Source organism: Lepidochelys kempii, chromosome 10 (genome assembly GCF_965140265.1).
Source record: "Lepidochelys kempii isolate rLepKem1 chromosome 10, rLepKem1.hap2, whole genome shotgun sequence".
In the NCBI taxonomy this organism is placed as follows: Eukaryota; Metazoa; Chordata; order Testudines; family Cheloniidae; genus Lepidochelys; species Lepidochelys kempii.
Window position 1 is genome coordinate 35,124,040 of NC_133265.1, and position 21,894 is coordinate 35,145,933.

Sequence of the window (21,894 nt, forward strand, 5' to 3'; positions counted from 1 at the left end):
AGCAAAGGTGAGGTGGCAGCCCCCTTTAGCCCTGCAAAGGAAGGGGGGGAGGGATGGGTGATGGGAAAGGCGGGACTGAGCTCGCGTCACGCGCAGCTCGGGGAACTAGCCTCCCACGCAGCCCGCCCATGCACAGTGCCAGGTAATCGCCTCACTGTCCTTTACCAACATGGCGGTCGAGGCACACCGCCCGCACTCGTGCGCACTGCGTTACGCCCCGACCGGCGGTACCGCTTCCGCCCCTGTCGATTTCGGATTGGTCAGGCCGCCGGCAACCCGGCCAGCCTCGTTGTGAGTCCATAGGTCGCTTCCGGCGGGGAGGGGCGGAGGCTGCCGTGCCCCCAGAGGCGGAGAGGAAGCGAGGAGGAGGAAGGATGCGCCTGGTGCGGGAGCGGCGGTGACTGCGGGGCCAGGGGCAGCGGCAGCGAGGGGGGCTTCGTGCGGGGACAGCAGCGCGCATCGGTCGGGCAGAGAGGCGAGGGCCACCGGCACCGGGATACAGCCCCTAACCCCGGCCAGGGAGGGACACAGGCCTCCCCAACCCCGCTACAGCCCCCCAGCCGCAACTCAAGGGGCCAGGCCTCTCTCGCAGGCTACAAACCCTTCAGCCAGGGAGGGACACGGGCCTTCTCCCCTTACAGCCCACAACCGCCACTGAGGGGAACAGCCCCTCCCCCCGCCAGGGAGGGACACGAGCCTTTCCCTCCCCGGCCCCGGATACAGCCCCCGCCAGGAAGGGACACAGGCTCTCCCCCCAGGATACAGCCCCCCCCCAACCGCCATTGAGGGAGCAGGCCTCCCGCCCCCGATACAGCTCCTCTCCCCTGCCAGGAAGGGACCGAGGCCTTTCCCTCTTCTGATACAGTCTCTACTGCGGGGGGGGTAATAGGCCTCCCCCAATACAGACCTCCCTGCCACTGCGGGGAACAGGCCTCTCCCTCCAGGTTACAGATCTCTCATCCAGGGAGGGACTCTGGCCTTTCCCCCCAGGAGGAGGAACACACTCCCACCTTCTTTATTGCACACCCCCCCCCTTCCTTGACAGGGTCCTTCAACCACAGAAAGGGCTATAAGAACTGTATTCCTTCCCCACACACGCGCACAACCCTAGTAAGGGCACAGGTCTCCTTACATCACTGACTGCCCCCCTCTCTACAGAAAAAAAAACAACCTCAGGGTGGGCCTTGGGACATAGGACTTCCCCCTGCACCAACAAGAATAGGCAGGTCCCTACCCCAAGGCAAGGGCATTGGCCTCTGACTTGTTCTCTCCCAAAGAAAAAAGAAGACCAGGCTTTTAGGTGTCTCCCTCTTTTAATTTAATAATTGCTGTACTCCTGTGGAGGGGAGAACTTTTAATGATTCTGTAACTGGCTCTCTCGGGCTGATGGGTTGCTGAGGCTGTGTGTGGGACAAGAGAGGAAGTGTGGGTCTTAGTGTTATTTTTAGGGAGTACTAGGGGGTAGGTTATTTTTAGTTGAATGGGTGGGGAAGACCTGATAAAACTGCCTCTGACCATGACATGAACTGAGTGAGACAGCCATACCTAAGAACCAAATCACCTGAAACGCCTCCTAAATCACCATGGTAAGTGAGAGCAACATTGGCCAGTGTGAAACACAAATGCAAGGGGTGGGTGTATGGTTTGCCCTGTATGAGTACCCCAAGAGCGAGTGGGGTACTAGGTCCTGGGTGGCTGTGAATGGATTCAGGCAAAATGGAGGATAATGTACCTGTATGGGGATATGCATGTACCTGCCTGCAAGGGAATTAACTGCCACTGGCATGCTTGTGTTTCAAAGGGTGAGTATTGATACAGTCCACTGTCAAAAAGGCTCTTCTTGGGATGGAGAGGTGAAGTGTTTAAAATTGGGCTGTGTTAAAGGTGGAGCATGGATATAGGACACAACCAGAATAGTAGCCTGTAACAAAGAACCTTGTAAGGAGTGAGCACTATAGAAATGCCCCTTTTTTCTGCTTGATCAACTGATTCTAATATCAGTCCATTCTTACTGCAGGATGTCTTGTCGGTATACCAGATAAAATACTCTTTTCCCCGTGTGTGACACATGACTGCTAGGTGTGATGCTCTGTCCCCCTCGTGTGGCACTTAGACCACCTAAAGTATTGGTTCTCAACCTATTTACCATGGTGGGCCGCCTATGCAGCTCTTTCTGTTTTATGCCTGAGAATGTTGCATGGGCTGCAGCAATGTGCTAATTGGGCTGCAAGTTGGCCATGGGTTGAGAACGACTGACTTAGAGATTAATGAGCCTGCTAAGGCCTTAGCTAAAAGCCAAGTGGTTTTAGCTCCCTCAGTAGAAACTCATACACTAAACTTCAGAGGTCCCAGGTTTGATCCTGTCATTATTACATATGCACCTGCTAAAGTATTCAAAAATGCATTCTAAAAATAAACTAAACCATATGGTCTAAATTCGGCAATTGGGATCACACTAATAGATTCTTGTGACCACACAGAGCTTTGGGCTGTGCTGGTCTGAGGTCTATGCATGCAGATCCTGTTGCAGAATCAGCCTCAAGTTGGGATTTTTCTTGTAAGCAATTGCTCACAGATACTTAACGTTTGGCTTTTACTTTCAAAAGGACTGTATAAAAGCAGATTCTTCTTACTCAGCAAATCTAGCGTATATTCAGAATTGTACTGCTTTCTTTAGTGAAAACAATTATTCATTGCTTAGTTGTCAAACGCTATGGAAGAGTGAAATGGGTTCTTTCCTTCCCATACATCATAATGTAACAGAAATATTAACCAAGTTCCAGGTATTAGACTGCCATTGTTCTGCATTTTGCTTTGTCCCTGTGATAATCCTATAGCATTTAATGGCGCTGCAAAGGTATAACATAGTTTGACCTACAGGCCTTCGTTCCTGGTGATGTTGGGCAAAAACCCCCCAAAACCCAGCTTGAGTTTAAGCCTACAGTAAGTTTGTGAGGCTGGCTGTTGGGGGTAAAAATATTCTGTTCAAGTTCTTACATTGTCCTCATCACTGTGTTATTGAAATGGCTTCCAGTAGTGCATTAAATGACATTGCTGGCATCTATCATGGCTAGTTCTTTCGTTCCTCTCTCTGGCAGAAAACTGCATGAGGACTTTTTTTAATGTATGGGGTGCTGTCATTGCGTTGCAAAGACAAGCTCAAAGAAGTATACCTTGAACTTACATGGTAAGTAGTGAGATTTGAGGTAGTTTTTTGATCCTATAGGGGTTCATTCAACTATCGTGGACCAGCTTCCGGGAAAGCTCTGTCTCTTGCACACAAGCTTTATCCTTGCTATAGGAAGTTCCACAGTGCCATAGGTGTGGAGTTCTCAACCACAGTTCTCCTCAAACTTTAGGCAATCTCTTAGACATCCTGAGTCCCATGTCTTTGAGTACCTTGAAGAAAAGACCTGAACTTTTGAATTAGATGTGATATTTTATGAGGAGATGGTGTAGTGAGCCCAGAACAGGTTTGATGTCTTTATTATAGCCTGGTTTTGCTGAGGAGGCTTGCTGCTGCTTCATTCTGCACTTGTTGTAGTTTACTGAGAACTGACTGTTTCATGCCCAAGTAAACTTCAACGCTGTACTCCCTTTGGGAGGTGACAAAGGTGTGTATTACCAAAGAAAGATCCTGATTCACCAGGATGGGAAGTGGTCTTCTAGCTAGCTGTACATGGTAGAACATGTTGCTTGTGGATGTGGCTCTATTAGTGCTTAGCATAAGTGAGGGGTACCGGAGCACTCCTAAACTGCAAACGGACGTGACCAGTTGTGGATGTACATTTTCAGCCAGAGGAGGATGCCCCATGGCTGCAAACATCTCAAAATTGTTTTCCTGTGCCAACCAACATGACCTCAGTTTTGCTTGAGTTTAAGTTCAACCAACTATCCTTCATTCATAAGATGATCTCAGCCAAGCATTGGGATAGTGATGTGATAATAATGGAGTCATATGAATGGATAGATGTCACTTGTGTCTTGTTGACGTTTGAGCCCATGATGTTTCATCAGTTCTCCTGTTGATTCCGTGTAAATGAAGAATAGGACCAGAAAGAGAGTTGATCGTGCAACTTTGGAAGTGAGGGATCTGATGGCAGAGGATTCTACGTCACTGACATTTGTGTGCATCTCTCCAGGAAGAACTCTGATCTTTTCAGTACATTCCCCATGACCCTTGCCTCCTCTCTCAGGTGAAAGCAGTATTTCATGACTTTCTGCCTGACTTCAAGATGTCTACTTGTAAGCTGAGCACATGTAATCTGAGATCAGTAAGGCACCATAAACGTGGAACTCTACAATGTCATTTTTCAGAGTAGAACTGTCACTTAATAGGTGAACAAGTGGACTTGCCATTAAATTAATAGCTAAATACATCTGAAACAAACAAAGATAGTACTGCCCACAGTGGCTACCCAGCCTGGGGAAATCTCTGCTTCAGGAGGTTGGATAAATATCATAGCTGTATTTTTAAGAGGTGGAGTAGTCTTATGATCATTTACTTCTCTTAGCATGCATAACTACAGTTTTTCAGGTTTCATGCTTCAGGGTATAAACTAATCATCCCAGGTGTCAGAAGGGAATTCTCCCCTTCACATGCATGCGGAATTATGCATTTGACTAGATGTATTACAGCTTTGTTTTCCTTTTTTCTGAATCATCAAATATTTGCTGCTGCTGGGGGCAGGATACTTCTTATGAGGGTCATGATAAGGCGTGGTAAAGCCTGTTTATAACTATTAACTTTAAGATTTTCCTTACATTCCTACTTTGTGTATTATTTCATTTATGTAGTACTCACCTTTTGTATCACATCTATTCCCACCCAAAAAAAGGCCTTGAGAAAAGTGGTGGAGAGATGCTGTACCACATAATGGAAACAGACATAAATAAATATATTCCCCTGTTAACATACATCCTAATGAAAACAGGTTACTTAATTGAGGTTTAGTTGGATTGAAATTGAAGGAAATAGGGCCAAGAATGGTCATTCTTAAAGCTATTTTTCTCAAATGTGTTTTAATTTTTTTTTAAATGGGCAGGAATTATGGGAATTTCAAGGTGCAGAACAACTTCCACAGTGTAGTACCCTTCATAGCCAATGGGAGAAACTGAATTCATGCAGTCAGTTCAGAAATACTCTTCAAAGTCTCATAGAGCAAATGCTAACGTAGCTAGACCTAATTCTGTTAATGGCTTTAAAAACTAACGGTACCAATTTAAAGTAATTTTGCTATTTCATCGGTAACTCATCAGAGAGCAATGCTGCTGCATTCTGAACTGCAAGCGATAAAACAGCTCTACCAAGAGCTCTTTTAAACAACTAAAAAATAAAGCTGTTGTGGTAGTGGTGTGAGGTGGTCACAGGACAAACAAATGGGTAGAGCATATCACGTAACTTGAAAATAATTATTGTACCATAAGCTTTCATCCTTGAATGTTAATCCCACATCAGTGACACACAATTGTCCATCAGAACGAATTGATTTCTATCTTCTTTCCAGTTACACCAGCAAAGTCAGTTGATTGCTGAAATAGCAGTCAAAGTCAATTATATTAAAAGTAACTTGGGTCCAGCATGATAGAAACAGTCAGCTGAACCCAAACTAAAACCCGTGCAAGATCATTCATGATCCTGACAAGTGCAGTTTTAACTCAGGTTGGATCCAACCCAGGATCTTAGTGCATTTGTCTTAGAAAATACACTATTTTTTTTAGCATTTATTATGCATGAAACATCATAGTACTAGAACATCTCTTCAACCATCGAATTATGACATTCGACTGACCAAAAATGACAGTTTGGGCTGCTCTACTGGGCACTGCCCTATGATATACCAAAGTGTGATTCCTGGTCCTCTGCTTATGTGGGCAGGAGTGTAGAGGGGGATGTACCTTGGTGTTGTCTGGTAAGTGTATTTTGGTTTGTTTTAAGAACAAAACAGCGAAGGTGGGGGGACTTCCTCCCGGAAAACCTGTTTTCTCTTCCATCATCACCTGCTTTAAATACCTCACTTCAGCCCATCCTTTCAGTCAAAGGACTGGAGGAAGGTTGTCCAAAAATACATTGGTGCCAGTCCTTGTTTGCTTCAAAGTGACGTGAAGCACTCCCTCACTTTGGGCAGGTCTACACTAATGCTGTAAGTTGATCTAAGTTGCATTAGTTCAGGTACATAAGTTACATAACTGAAGTTGATGTAACTTAGGTCAACTTACAGTGGTGTCTACATCGCACTGTGTCGACGGGAGCCGCTCTTCCGCCAACATAGCTTCTGCCTCTCGGAGAGGCATGTCTTCACCAGACCCGCTAAATCGACACCACTGCATCCCTCGCAGCCGTGCTGATTTAGCTGATAGCGTAGCTATGGCATTCATTTTTGGAGCAGAGAACTAAGTTCTGTGCTGCTGCTACTAGACGCCAACAGGACATAGAGAAGTAGGAAGTATACAGTGCAAGCAGCATCAGCATGCAAGTAAACAAAGAATGCCTACATAAAACAGGGGTGCATAGGATAACATACCACAGCTTGTAGAAATCAAAATGGACACTGACTGCTTGAGCCTTTTTCCTAAGCTTTGCAGAGCAGGGATCTGTGTGTGTATTTGTGCATGCTATAAAATAACCTTCCAATTGTTTTTGCAACCATATGTGCTATCACTTCCTCCTTTTAAGTAAAAAACTTACTCTGCAGAAATTGGCTGTGACTTAAGCCCCACGTTTGCCAGGAGATGCTGCCTGATTGCCCCGACAAGTAAATGTTAAGTCCTGGGTATTTTGGTCCCTGTCCAGTCTTGCTGGCCAGCTATACGTTATTTTGTTATATAACTACCGAGGAAACCTGCTGCTGTACTGAGGTAGCCTACAATTGTTGCATAAACAGTGGGCTGCTTTCTGTGTCTTAAAATTTTTCATATTTTAAATCCCTTAGGTCATACATAACCTTAAAAAGAGAGCCTTTTTTTAAACCAGTCTAAGACAATGTGGTCTAGTGGATTGACCAAACAAGTCTAGGAGCTTTAGAGTTCTAGCCCCAGTTCTAAAGCGTTACTTCCTTTTTTGACCTTTGGCAAGTCATTTAACTTTTTGTACCTCCATAGCCCCATTTTAACAGATGAGGGAAATACTCCATGAAGATTGAGACTTAACTAATTAATGGTTGTAAAGTGGTTTGTATATAAAGTTAAATTCCACTTACCTGACTAATTTATACCTGTTCAGTGTTGCAACAAGATTATCTTGTAGACGTGTCCCAGAATGCATCGTTCCATGATGCGACAGAACTGGCTAGCTGGCTATGTCTGATACAATGCAAACTTTGTCAAAATTCTGCCCTGGCATAGGATAAGGCTGTGAGTTTACAGGCACACAAGTTAATTTTGGAAAGTTAGAGGAAAAGAGGATCAGAACTGAGATTGCAATGGAAAATTAGCTTCAACCTTAACTAGCGGGTGGCACATTTATGTAAACTGAGCTTATTCATTGTATCGCTCCATTCCACCGCACAAGCTCACTGTCCTTTCCATCACCATCTATTTTAGAGACTCCCTGCAGCTTCCCCTAATCTTCCTCTGCCAGGGGTTCTGTGCATCCCTTGTTCCGCCTCCTCCTATACCAGGTTCCCCCATTCTTCTCCCATACCAGCTGCTCTGGTGCACTTCTATTCCCCTCTGTGACTCTCTCCCATTCCCCCATCTCCCATAGCAGGGTTTACCCCCATTCTGTCTGTTTTGTAATGTGGTATTTTTTGATTGTTTCATCTGATCAATTCCAGAATTCCAGGGAATATTCTAGGCATTAGTGGCTAGAACCCTATTGATTTGGGGGAAAATTAGTAAACCAAAAGGAGGGAAATGGAGGAAATGTGAAGCCCCTGCCATCTGTTTAGCACCACCACAACCTTAAAGCATCTCTGCATTTGAAATGCCCATCAAGTTAAGTATAAGGTCTTCACAAGCTCTGCCATCATTAAGAAGCTACCATCTCTTCATAATAAAAGCTTTTACTTTTAAAATAAGTTCACTATCTCTATAGTGCCATAGGCATGCTTTGTGAAAATGAAGCAAGGAGTCGAGTTCAATTGGCATGAGAAACATAATGCAAGTAAATGCTCAGTGTATAGAACAAGAAGCATGGTCAAAAAATTAGGAAAAAATACTTCAAACCGAGAGAGTAGTTTTAAAGTACTTTTATAATAATCATGATTAAGGCTAGTCATTTGTCATGTTCAGTTATATAAAACCTTATGGTTTGTTCATGAAAGGTCAGGGAAGAAGAGAACTGTTAATTTTAAGGAAAGCAGTCATGGTTATGTAGTCAAAGTTAAATATTCTTTATTTGGTATTCAACTAATAGTGTAATGTCACTTAAAATCAGTATCCCTGTTAAGCCAGCAGGTATCCTGCAACAGCAGCAGCAACCCCTGCAGATTAGTCCAAATGTGGATTTCTGTTCTCATTGCCTCAAGTACATCCCTGAGATTAGCTTGGCAGTTCTCTCTGTTCTCATAAATTAGTTCAGCTGTTTACCACCTCATCCACAGACCTCCTCTGCCAAAACAAAACTCTCAGAATGTCAGTTATACATCTGTTGTACTGAGAATTTTGCTTCATAACTTTTTTTAATGGTTTGCTGAATTGACCATTCCAACCAATGATGTGTTTTAAGAGTGTGGAGTTAGCAGTCTGGCTGAGAGAGAGACTCAAAAAAAAAAAATGCTCATTCAGGTAATACCATCCAAGAAGCAACTTGATCAGCTGTGCATGCTTTGCTATTTCTTTCTGCAAATTTGAGTTCGATGTTCAAGTGGGTCCTCAAATAAGAGACAGTCTGTTCTCTGAAACACCTGCACTGATGCAAATATCCTTCTCTTAGAATCCTTGAGTAGATGAGCATGTTAAATTTGTTAGGAAAGTGGATTCTACTCACAAGATACCTTTATTTCTCTCTCTTTTCTTTATGAGGTGCTGGGAAAGTGGGATTGTCTTAATTTTATTGCTTAATTTAAATAGGTTTTTATCCAAGTGTCTGATTCTCATTAATTATCCTTAAGGACGGGAAAGGAAGCCTTTTCTTCTCTCACTCCACCAAAAGTCTCTCCTATAGTCTCTTTGAACAGAGCCTCCACAAATTAAAGGTCCCCTTTTCAAGCTGCACAGGCACTTCTTTGTCTAAGAGCTTGTCTACACTACAGAGCTTTTGCTGGTATGCTGATGTAGCCCCTTTGTAGAGATGCAACATACACTGGCAGGCGGAGTTCTTTGGCTGGCCTAGCTAAACCGCCTCTCCAAAAGACATTAGCTTTGCTGACAGAAGCATTCTTCTGTCCGCGTAGTTGCACCTACCCCAGGTGTTATGCCAGCACAGCTAATGTCGGCTAAAGAGGTGATTAGTCAACACTGCTAGCTGACGTAGCTACACTGACAAAACTTTGTAGTATAGACTAACAATTTCTGTCTTTCAAAATTTTCTGAGACCTTTGACTTACGCTCCAATTCTGTGTTTCAACCTCCCCATATTTGTGGCAATATCTACATGTTCGTAGATGCCTGCATCCATTTTGGTGATTTGTTCTACTAGTTCTTCTATGTTTCTAAGATTTTTAATTGTGGCTTGAATTTCATTCTTCATGGATTTTAGTTCAGGAGCAACTTCTTTGTGTCACTTTTGTGGAAAGGGCATGTTTGTCTTTTTCCAATTGATTTTGTGTACTGGCTGATTAGAGAGCCAAATCCAAGTATTGGCAACAGGTGACTTCTGCATCTTATCAGAAAAGTTTTTAAATTTTGGAGGATCTGTCTGACACTTTACGTAGAACTTGTTTTTTTTTTTTCTCCCCTTTTATTTATTTTTGCACCTTCTAAAATAAGAGTTTAACAGTCTAACAAAAGAAGAATGTCCCCTTTTGTTGTAGCAACATCAGAAGACAAGTAAATACTTTCTTCTTGTAGATTGAAGATGGCTTGGACAAAATTCAGCAAGGTTCTCTCTCCTTGAGCAGTCAGGCTCTGACAGGAGTGTTGAGAGCAACTTTTCCAGACCTTCAAAGCAGGTTCCTCAAAATACTGTTTTCCCTTTTCCATTTCTTTGCTTGGGGGGTGGGGGAGAGGGGGTTTTCAGAGTTTTCAGCAGTTCCTGTTGCTAGGGGAAGGAGAATTGAGTTCTTTGCAGCTACTGCTGCTCCATGATGTTTTGGGGTGAGGTAGAAATAACACGATCCAGTGGCTGAAAATTGAAGCTTAGACATATTCAGACTGGAAATAAAGCATACACTTTTAATAGTGAAAGTAATTAACCATTGGAACAATTTATCAAGGGTCGTGGTGGGTTCTTGGTCACTGATTATTTTTAAATCAAGATTGGTTAGAATTATTTTGGGAAAGTTCTATGGGCCTGTGTTTATGCAGGAGGTCAGACAATGGTCGCTTCTCACCTTGGAATCTGAGTCTGAGATGCTCCATAGCAAGGACTCTCCTACTCTTATGACTGGAAGTCCCCAAGTTTCAAGCTCCCCTCTGTGGGCAGCTGCAGGATCAGGAGAGTGAGGTTGATCTCTGTGCTGGGGGAGAAAAAGGAAACTGCCTTGCAGGAGCTTTTCCCCAAGGCTCTGGCATCTGCTTGTTGCTTCTCAGTGGTGGTGATCAAGTGGTGGACTGGAGTGCATCAACTCAGGCTGATCCATACCTAGTCATATATTGGCCACTTTGTTATACTTCCTGTTCCTCTAGTTCAGGGGTTCTCAAACGGGGGTTGAGGTTATTACATGGGGGGTCGCAAGCTGTCAACTCCACACATGGTGGGGCTCAGGCTGACAGCCACAGCCCCTCCAGCCCAGCTCCACCCCCAACCCCCTTTGCCACCAGCATTTAAAATAGTGTTAAATATAAAAAAAAAAAAAAATTAATTTATAAGGAGGGTTGCACTTAGAGGCTTGCTGTGTTAAAGGGGTTGCCCATACAAAAAGTTTGAGAACCCTGTTCTAGTTGAAATGTGGGAGGTCAGCCCTTCACTTGTACATGCATTCCACACATAGTGGGTCCCATCTGCAACTGAAGGAGGATTCAGGTGAATGAGTCCTTCTGTATTTAAAGGGATATTTCCATGGCATTTTTTCTTTGCTTCATCAGTGGACTAGGTACTTACTCTGATTTTGCTGCTCTTGGAACAAATTTTTACAAAAAGAGGAAATAGACGTTTTCCTTGGTAGAGCTCCTTCCATAAGGTGAGGTGGTAGCCATCTTGGGGCTTAATATTAGCCACCAACTCCCTGTATATCATCTCAAGACTCTTACTTGGGGCAGGAGTTAAATTAAACAGCCTTAGCATTCCTTCATCCTTTCTCTGACACCCCTCCTCTGCAAAAACGTGGTACTGTAATAGTATTATTACTTATCTTGAACCAACTTCTTTAGAAATAAATTAAGTGCAGCCAACGTGTTTGTTGCTGTACAAGTCATAGAACTCTCAGTTCCTGCCCAGAGGATCTTATAATCTAAACATTCCAGTCTGTAGTTCTGTGCCAATAGTGCTCTGTGTGTGGCAGCATGACAAGAGCTTCTGCCCAAGGTGGTAGGTTTGACTCTTAACAGGAATGGATGCCAGAGAACTACCTGGAGAATGTGAAATTGGGATTCCCAGATGCAATTAAAGCTCCAGCATTCATTGCCTTTTGCAAGCTGAATTGATCAGATACTGGATTGTGCTTAAATTGGCAGTTCTCTTCAGGGGAATGTGCTGTACTGTTAGTTTCTTCTTCTATTCAATTTCCATTTGTATTAATGACAGGTTTCAGAGGAACAGCCGTGTTAGTCTGTATTCGCAAAAAGAAAAGGAGGACTTGTGGCACCTTAGAGACTAACCAATTTATTTGAGCATGAGCTCACGAAAGCTCATGCTCAAATAAATTGGTTAGTCTCTAAGGTGCCACAAGTCCTCCTTTTCTATTTGTATTAATGGAAAGCTTTATCTAGTAAATAGGTAGGTGTGTATTTTTAGGGCTCTGTAGGCTTGGATTACAATCAAATGCAAATTAGAGTCCTTGTTTGCTTGTTACTGTGAGAATTGTTTGTGTTGTGTGTTCAGCCAACTTATTTTTTGTCTGTGTAGCTCTCAGTTCAGATTTGTGTTTGCAAAATTGTAGGCTCTAAAGTGTTCAGACTCGTGCTCTTGAAAACGCACTAAAGCAGATTGTACAGTTTGGTACAGGTAGGCAAATGTGATACTGTTAACTCTTCTGCCACCCTCAGACTCTGAACAAAAGAGAGATGTAGCTACTACAGTAGAATAGCTCATTAGAGAGAATCTTCTTTAAAAGCAGTTTAAAATGTGATGTCTTTGTGCTGATGAGGAGGTGGAGCAGTGTTCTGTTTTGAATGTTCAGTCAAAAGCTTTACACACACAAAAATGCTCAGCTGCTGATGACTTTAAATACAAAGCTGGGAGAGTTTGTTTGTTGCGATTCCTCACCTAATTCACATTGTGTACTGTCACTCTGCATTGTTCATATAATCTTCTGTGCCAATCGTGGTGGTTCATCGGGAAAACAAAGATTCCAGACTTTACATTAAAAATCCTTTTTCAATGGCCAAAATATTGGCGATCTTCGGATACATGATGATCTTTGGATACTCTGAACCATTCTTCCCCTTTCTGTTGAATATGGTTTCCTGCCTCTGAGAACTTTCACTTATTTATTCACTCAAAATTCCAATGGACTTGATAAGCTAGAAATGGAAACTAGTTGTACACATTTGTTTGGCCTGTTGTGTGATCTTGTTTGTGCATTTTAGATGTGCTTATCTAGGTAAAGGGGAAATGATCTCAAGCTGTGGTGACTGACTTCTATCACAGATTGACTTCCTATATTAACGTTTCATTTTTTTTATGGCACCCAGAAGTGTGCTCTGATGCTTTACAGGACAAATAGACAAGGTTCCTGTCTCCAGGATCTTTCCATTCTTATTTTAGGTCTGACACGATGATTTGGGGTAACAAGTAGTAGGGAGGATGTGCAATGAAGGGCAGAACTGCCAAGTTGTTTGATTTAGGCATATGAACTTCCAGATTTAATTAACAGGATTTTAATTGTTGAGTCACTATTCGCAGGTACTGAGGAAAAAGCAAGTCATCTGTGTAGTATCTCACCATCCATAAACTGGCAACTGGGTTAACCACACTGGGCAGGTATTTGGCTTTGTTCAGTGTCTGCTGAGCTCTAAAGAGCATACATCTATTTTACTTTTTCTTGGGTTAACTAATTTGATCCATGCCGTTCATCTGTGATAGCTAGAAAGAAGCAGTTCCACTTGTTGCAAAGAGCTCCTTATCCCATTTACACACTGAAGAAATGTGTAGTGGTTGGAGCTGGACTGTGGGTTCTAGTATTAACTCTATTTACTTTAACCTTGGGCAGGTCATGCAATCTCTGTGCCTCAGCTTATCTATAAAATGATATAGTACCGGGGTCTTCAATCTCTCATAGTGTAGAATACATCTTAATAGTGTTTGTCTTGGACACTTCCCCTCTCATTTAGGATCACACAACATCCTTGTGGCAGCTATAGCAATTGTTCACATGGGAAAGTAATGTATTTTATAATCCTCTCTTAATGCAGCTGGAATCAAGGAGGAAAGTCAGTATCCTGTAACCAGCCAGCACCCCACAGACCACCAAGGGCCTACAGCAGGGGTCGGCAACCTTTCAGAAGTGGTGTGCCGAGTCTTCATTTATTCACTCTAATTTAAGGTTTCACGTGCCAGTAAAGCATTTTAACGTTTTCGGAAGGTTTCTTTCTATAAGTCTTTAATATATAACTAAACTATTGTTGTATGTAAAGTAAATGTTTAAGAAGCTTCATTTAAAATTAAATTAAAATGCAAAGCTCCCTGGACCAGGGGCCAGGACCCGGGCAGTGTGAGTGCCACTGAAAATCAGCTTGCTTATCGCCTTTGGCACGGGTGCCATTGGTTGCCTACCCCTGGCCTACAGATCACAATCTGAGAATGGCTGATGTAAAACTCATTTCATAGGGGGGGTGGCTTATGCTTAATGTTTGTAAAGGTGCCATATAAAAACTTATTTTGTAAATCCATATGCCACTTAGTGTCATTATTCCAGCTCTTCTAGCTTCATTTGGCAGGTTTCTCGAAGAAAATGTGGACCCTGAATATAGCACTTTAGGTGGGGTCTATGAGCGAACACAGATGTTCTTAAAGAGCAATGCAAGGTTTACTGTGCCAGCGCTGTTCAGATGGAGGAGGAGGAGCAGGCAACTCCCAAAAGGCAGCTGGATTGTATTTACCATTGGCCCTAATGCAATCATCAGTGAAGATAGAATTTGATCCTGAACATTTGAGCCTTTTTTTTTTTTTTTTCAAAACATGGCTTTAGGTTTAATTAACTGTGTTTCCAACTATGTCTGTACAGGAAGGTTTGAAAAACATGACACCCCCCGCCACACACACACACACACACACACACACCCCGCCCCTGGTCAGGGGTAGTTAAGATGCTTTTGAATGGACTGTGAAATCTTTATTTATTTATTACCATTATTATTATTGCCATGTGAAAAATGTTTCTCTGGAGTCTGAACCTTGACTATACCTTGGCCAAGAAATTTGGGCCTTGACAAAAAATAATTGATTACCCTAGATATTTTAAAAGCTGGTCGTGCTGGCTTGAGCACTTATGCGTATCAGAAGATGGTATTTTTTTACTTAATAGTGACAAATTTCTTGCATGTGAGAGAGATTTCCATAGCACAGTCCACTCCAGAAGTGGCCAGTCTGTGGCCACTTTTATTCCTTAGGTGACTGCTAAGAAAATGTGTGTTTATTTTTTTTTAACAGAAAATGAGCTGTGCCCTGGGACTTTTAAATGGAAGTGGTGTTAAATTCCTGGAGCAATTCTAATATGACAGAGCATTCCAAATAGCTGCTGTGTGGCTGCTTAGCAGCTCACATGCTGGCCATCTTGCTATGTCGCAGGTTGGGAGGGAGAAGAGAGTAGCTCTGGTTGCTCCTTCCTCACCTGATGTGTTTAACTTTTGTTGTTGTGAGATACAGGAATAGTTCTTCATAATTTTCTGCAGTGGGTTTTGTCTTAAATAATGGTGTGGAGATAAGTCAGTTTTGCAGATGGGGTGCCATGCTGATGAATTGCTGAAGCTCTGGCTGTTAACATGAATGGAGCAGATCACCAGATTGTGTTTGCAGTCTGCTCATCTATTCAGATATACCGTGCGTGTTAGCTGTTTCTGAACATAAAATGAAGCTTCCTCTAGTTTCGATTCGTTAAACCACAAAGTGCTTGAAGTACAAAAAGGAAATTCAGAATGAAGCCTGAAGAACTCCTTTAATTTGCCAATAGTACATCAGTAATTTAGTACATATAATATAGGGATTATTCTGCTGGTGTATGCACTGTTTCAGACTTGTAACAGGAGACTTGCATTTGAGCATTGTAGATATTTCTCCCACTGTTAAGGAGACCCTTTCAGCATAGTGTCAGCGTCTAGTATTGCATTGTAGACCCATACTGTCTAATGGTATTAGTCATTCCAAAAATGACTAAAAGGTAACATCTAAGTGCCGATTTTAATACTGGTTGTTCCTCTTACAATTCTGCCTCCATGTAGTGCATTTTGACCTTTCTAGAGATGGGGAATTTGGTGCGTAAGAATTTTGCATGCTTGTTACGCTTCATGATCCTACCTTTCATCAATAAATGGTGCAAATTCAGGGGCTATGCTTTAGTTGTATCACAAATTACTGTTTAAAACTGCCATTATCAATAAACTTGCTTCATAATTTGCTCAACTGCATCTAGGGAACTAAAAGTCTGTGAGGGTTTGGCTGGGTTATTAACAAACCTTAACACTAAAGGTCACCTGAGGAAAGTTTATTTAAAAGATGAGATTAAAGTGACCCTTCTAATTTTTTCTGGTTCTAATAGCTTCTTTGGAGTTGTTCATATCCTTGTATTGCCTTCAAGTTCTAAAGGGATCACCTGAAGATTTCCCACCAGTTCTTAATATAAATTGGTTGAGGTGAATAATTTTCATGGTATTTTAATACATTCGATATTTACCTTCAATTGAGTATTCTTAAAAGTGAGCTGCAAAGTGGGTGGTCAGTTGTTGTTGTCTTTTAAATAGCTGTAACATTCAATAAGGAGAAATAATATGGCTGTTAAAATGTATGAGAAATCAGAGCTGTGGCCGTCCTGGTTTCTCCACTAGTGGGTGATGTCTCAAACACCAAAAATGCTATTTTAATAAATAAAATTGATAAATGTTTAAGTTGCATTCATTACATAGTACCCAAAGGCCCAGGCCAACATCAGGGCCCCATTGTGGCTGGTGCTGTCCAAACCCCACAGAAGGCACTCTCTGTGTTGAAGAACTTAATCTAGTTTGTGTGACCATTGGAAAGAAAACTGAAAAGATGGAGAGGGTGATGGGTAAGAAAATGCTTTTACATAGGCTTGGAATAGTTCCATGGTTCTGAATCACTGTTTTAAAAAATCAGCAGTCCCCAGTGGCTTTCTGTGTGGCCATTATCAATTTACTTCTTATGGGCAGTACAGAAATAGATGTTGGGGAGGAATTTGGAGGAGACGGTAGTGCTTCACAAGCTGTTTCACTTCAGTGTTCCATATATAAGGGGGCTGTGTGGAAGAATGCACAAAGGAGAGAAATGAGGCAGCCAGTGGTTCAGGCTGGCACAATTGTATAAAGTCGAATGCATGCGTCCACACTAAACACATTAATTCGGCGGTGTGCGTCCACAGTACTGTGGCATGCGTCGACATTCCGAGTGGTGCACTGTGGGTAGCTATCCCACAGTTCCCGCAGTCCCCACTGTCCTTTGGAATTCTGGGCTGAGCTCCCATGTCTGATGGGGCCAAATGTTTGTCGTGGGTGGTTATGGGCAAATGTCATCAGTCAACCTTTCCTCCCTCTGTGAAAGCAACGGCAGATAATCATTTCATGCCCTTTTCCCTGGATTGCCCGAGCAGATGCCATAGCACAGCAAGCATGGAGCCCGTTCAGCTCATGGCAGCAGTTATGACCATTGTAAACACCTCGCATGTGATTGTGAAGTTTATGCACAACAATCACCTGAAAAACCAGGTGAGGAGGCGACAGCAGCGCGGTGATGAGGACATGAACGCAAATTTCTCTAAAACCACGGTCCCCAGCAATTTGGAGATCATGGTGTTACTGGGGCAGGCTCATGCTGTGGAACGCCGATTCTGGGCCCGGGAAACAAGCACAGTGTGGTGGGACCGCATAGTGTTGCAGGTTTGGGATGATTCCTAGTGGCTCCGAAACTTTCGCATGCGTATGGGCACTTTAATGGAACTTTGACTTGCTTTCCCCTGCCCTGAAGCGCAAGAATACCAAGATGAGAGCAGCCCTCACAGTTCACAAGTAAGTGGCAATAGTCCTGTGGAAGCTTGCAATGCCAGACAGCTACTGGTCAGTCGGTAATCAGTTTGGAGCAGGCAAATCTACTGTGGGGGTTGCTGTGCTGCAAGTAGCCAATGCAATCATTGAGCTGCCTCTATCAAAGGTAGTGACTCTGGGAAATGTGCAGGTCATACTAGATGGCTTTGCTGCAATGGGATTCCCTGACTGTGGAACCACCAGGGCAGCCAGTACATAAACCGCAAAGGGTACTCTTCAATGGTGCTGCAAGCACTGATGGATCACAAGGGACGTTACACCAACATCAACGTGGGATGGCCGGGAAAGGTTCGTGACGCTAGTGTCTTCAGGAACTCTGGTCTGTTTAAACGGCTGCAGGAAGGGATTTGCTTCCCAGTCCAGAAAATAACCATTGGGGATGTTGAAATGCCTATAGTTATCCTTGGGGACCCAGCCTACCCCTTAATATCCTGGCTCATGAAGCCGTACACAGGCACTCTGGACAGTAGTAAGGAGCTATTCAACTATAGGCTGAGCAAGTGCAGAATGGTGGTAGAGTGTGCATTTGGATGTTTAAAGGATCGGTGGCGCAGTTTACTGACTCGCTCAGACCTCAGCGAAACCAATATTCTCATTGTTATTGCTGCTTGCTGTGTCTCCACAATCTCTGTGAGAGTAAGGGGGAGACGTTTATGGCGGGGGGGAGGTTGATGCAAATGGCCTGGCCGCTGAATACGCGCAGCCAGACACCAGGGCGGTTAGAAGAGCACAGCAGGAAGCACTGTGCATCAGAGAAGCTTTGAAAACCAGTTTCATGACTGGCCAGGGTACTGTGTGACACTTCTGTTTGTTTCTCCTTCATGAAAACCCGCCCCCTTGTTGCCTCTAAATTCCCTGTAAGCCACCCGCCCTCCCCCCTTCGATCACGGCTTGCTTGCAAAGGAAGTAAAGTCACTATCGTTTAAAAAATGTGTTCTTTATTAATTGATTATAAAAAGAGGGAGATAACTCACAAGGTAGCCCGGGTGGGGTGTGGGAGGAGGGAAGGAAAAGGCCACTTTAAAATTGTTGAATGACAGCCTTCTGTTCCTTGGGCTGTCCACTGGGGTAGAGTGGTTGGATGCCCGGAGCCTCCCCCCACCCCGCATTCTTGGGTCTCTGGGTGAGGAGGCTATGGAATATGGGGAGGAGGGCGGGCGGGCAGTTAAACAGGGGCTGCAGAGGCAGTCTGTGATCTTGCTGCTGTTCATGAACCTCCACCAGACGCCGGAGCATGTCCGTTTGATCCCGCAATAGCCCTGGCTTTGCATCATGCCTCCTCTGATCTTCCTGCCGCCACCTCTCCTTACGTTCATTGGCCGCTTTCCTGTAGTCTGCTGTTGTGTCCCTCCACACGTTCTGCTGAGCTCTGTCAGTGCCGGACAACTGCATGAGGTCAGAGAACATTTCATTGCGCGTGCGTTTTTTTTTGCCACCTTATCTGAGGTAGCCTTTAGGACGGAGGAGGGAGGCTTGAAACATTTGCAGGTGGAGGAAAAAAAGAGAGTGAAGTATTTAAAAGGTACGTTTTACAGAAAAATGGCTATACTCTTTCATGGTGAACAACACTATTCACATTACATAGCACATGTGATTTTTGGTACAAGGTCACATTTTGCATCTTATATTGAGTGCCTGCGGCTTTGGTGTTAGATTACACACTCAGTGCTGGCAACAGAATTCGGCTTGCAGGCGGCCATGGTAAGCCATAGTCTTTCGGTTTCTGCAACCTTCATAACAGCAGCGCCCTCCTCTCCCATACCAAGCAAAGCACATTGAGTGGGCCATTTAGTGCTGCGGTTTTCCTGTTAATGTGCAGCAGCAGAAACAAACTACCTCCCACCCCCCCCCTCACCCCCATTCTCTGGGATGATCGCTTTACCCCTCACCCCGCCGCGTGGCTGGTATCAGGGAACATTCTTGCTAGCCAAACGCAAACAGCTCAGCACCAATGCCCCCACCCCCACCACGGTGGCTAACTGCGGGGAGGATTTCTTTTCTGCCATAGGCAAACAGCCCAGTAGGAACGGCCACCACCTCTGAATGCCAGCAAACATCAGGACTGTACGCTGCCAAGCTTTGTCATACAATGATACCAGATTATTTGCTACTAGCATGGTGTGGTAAAGTGTCCTACCATGGTAGGACACAATAAGGCTGCTCTCCCCAGAAACCTTCTGCAAAGGCTTTTAGAGTACCTCCAGGAGAGCTTCATGGAAATGTTCCTGGAGGATTTCTGCTCCATCCCCAGACATGTTAACAGCCTTTTCCAGTAGCTGTACTGGCCACGAATTCATCCCAAGTCCTCATGGCTACTTAATCATTAAAAAACGCTTGCTTTTATAACATGTATTATATTTTAAAAGGTCCACTCACCAGAGGTCCCTTCTCCAGCTTGGTTGGGTCGGGAGGGTATTTCAGTCAGGGTGATAAAAAGATCTTGGCTGTCGGGGAAAACGGTGTGCTCTCCTCAAGCTCGTCCTCCCCCTCCTCATCTTCCCCATCCACAAAATCCTCAGCCATGGTGGAGAGTCCACAGAGTCCATCGGAGTCCACGGATGGGGTGGGGTAGCGGTGGCTGCCCCCGCTAGAATTGTATGCAGCTCAGCGTAGAAGCGGCATGTATGGGGCTCTGTCCCAGAGCATCTGTTTGATTCTTTGGTTTTCTGGGACGCTTTTCTGAGCTCCTCTAAGTTTCACGCAGCACTGTGTTGCATCCCTGCTGTAGCCTCTGTCCCTCATGGCCTTGGAGATTTTTTTGAAATGTTTTTGGCATTTCATCTTTTGGAACGTAGTTCTGATAGCACGGATTTCTCTCCCCATACAGCGATCAGGTTTGGTCCATGCTGGAGCTCTTTTTCGATTCTGGGACTGCATGGTCGCCTGTGCTGATGAGCTTGCCTGGCCACACAGGAAATGAGATTCAGAAGTTCCCGGGGCTTTTTCTGTACACCTGGCCAGTGCATCAGAGTTCGGAGTGCTGTCCAAAGCAGTCACAATGGTGCACAGTGGGATAGCTCCTGGAGGCCAATACCTTCGAATTGCGTCCACACTAACCCTAATTCGAAACAGCAATGTCAGTTTCAGTGCTAATCCACTCCTTGGGGAGGAGTACAGAAATCAGTTTTAAGAGCCATTTATGTCAACAAAAATGGCTTCGTTGTGTGGATGGGTGCAGGGTTAATTCGATTTAATGCTGCTAAATCTAACATAAACTTGTAGTGTAGACCAGGTCCAAGGGGGCGGGGGGCAGGAGGGAGGTGACATAAGAATGATGTCCAAGATCCTAGTGGTTGCATTTTTAATACACTGGGTTTAGTCCTCTGACTAGTAGGTGGCTAAAATTTCTCAATGCTTGTTAATTTACAGTATATGGTGCGGCCGTTTACCCAACACTCACTAGCCCAAGGAATAAGTCTAGTTGCCTCTGAAAAATATCTCTGCTGTCATAACCTCTCAACACATGATGGTATTAAACAAGGCTGGAAGAGTCAAAACAAAGGAATGGGTGTTTGGATTCAAAATGTTACTAGAGTAGGGGTAGGGGCAGATTACTTAACGAGAGATTTTGTCCTTTAGCTTCATTTTGAGAGGGAAGATACCATCAGTATTGTGCCACAAAACACTGGATGAACTGTAACATTCAAGGTGTGTGATATGCAGGGTATAAAACCATTCTCAAATGTCAGAGGAAACTGCCCCAGCTCTGTCTGACACACAGCTGAAGTTGTATTTGTGGATGCAGTTAATATTTTGTAAGAACACTTAGCTTTTAGTAGGTTTATCTGTTTTTTTTTCTTACCGGGATATGCATGTTTTCAAATTCATACCTAAGGAAAGCAACAAGAGACACCAGCTTCCTCTTAAAAATGTTTGGCATCAGCTTGTAGGCACCGTATTTAGTGCATAGTTCTTGTCCTGATCAATATTCTATCCTGAGCTGTTAATAGCAAACATTAAAAGGTTAACAGCTTGTGTTAGTATGGGAAATCATTAGAGACAAGCTTTTAAAAATATTCACTTCCTTTTAAAAAGCATTAAATCTTGAGAGCAAAACCTGAATAATTCAGTCATCTCTATAGGAACAATGTTTTTTGGGGTAGAGGAACTGAAAGCCTAATATCTAGGTTTAGTTTCGAATTTGTGAAAATTTAGTTAAGCTTTTTACAATGTGAAATGAAGGAAGAAGGTGATACTGGGGAAACAAAACCCAAAAACATTTAGAATGGAAAAGCCTCCCGGGGAACACTTTAAATTGTTTATAGAGTAATAAGTCGTTTCTAATTTTTTCTCAGCCACCGTAGTTTCTTTACTTGGGGAAATAAAAGGGTACTCTCTATCTTGATTGCATCTGAAACAAACTCATATTTAGGATAAATCTGATTCTTTCAAATTCTAAAGCTTTAGACCTTTTTAAGTGGA

At 43.7% G+C, this 21,894-nt stretch overlaps 1 protein-coding gene across 4 annotated transcripts in view; it reads left to right on the top strand.

Moving 5' to 3' along the window:
• The first annotated feature begins 204 nt into the window (after positions 1-204).
• XPO6 (exportin 6) overlaps positions 205-21,894 on the top strand; it is a 113,672-nt gene continuing 91,982 nt past the window's right edge. Inside the window, exon 1 of one of the 4 annotated variants that reach the window (XM_073362840.1) lies at positions 205-1,586. In XM_073362840.1, coding sequence (XP_073218941.1) covers positions 1,584-1,586 — 3 coding nt within the window. In that variant the 5' untranslated portion in view covers positions 205-1,583. The remainder of the gene's footprint in view (positions 1,587-21,894) is intronic. The other 3 variants (XM_073362839.1, XM_073362838.1, XM_073362837.1) reach the window with 3 other exon arrangements.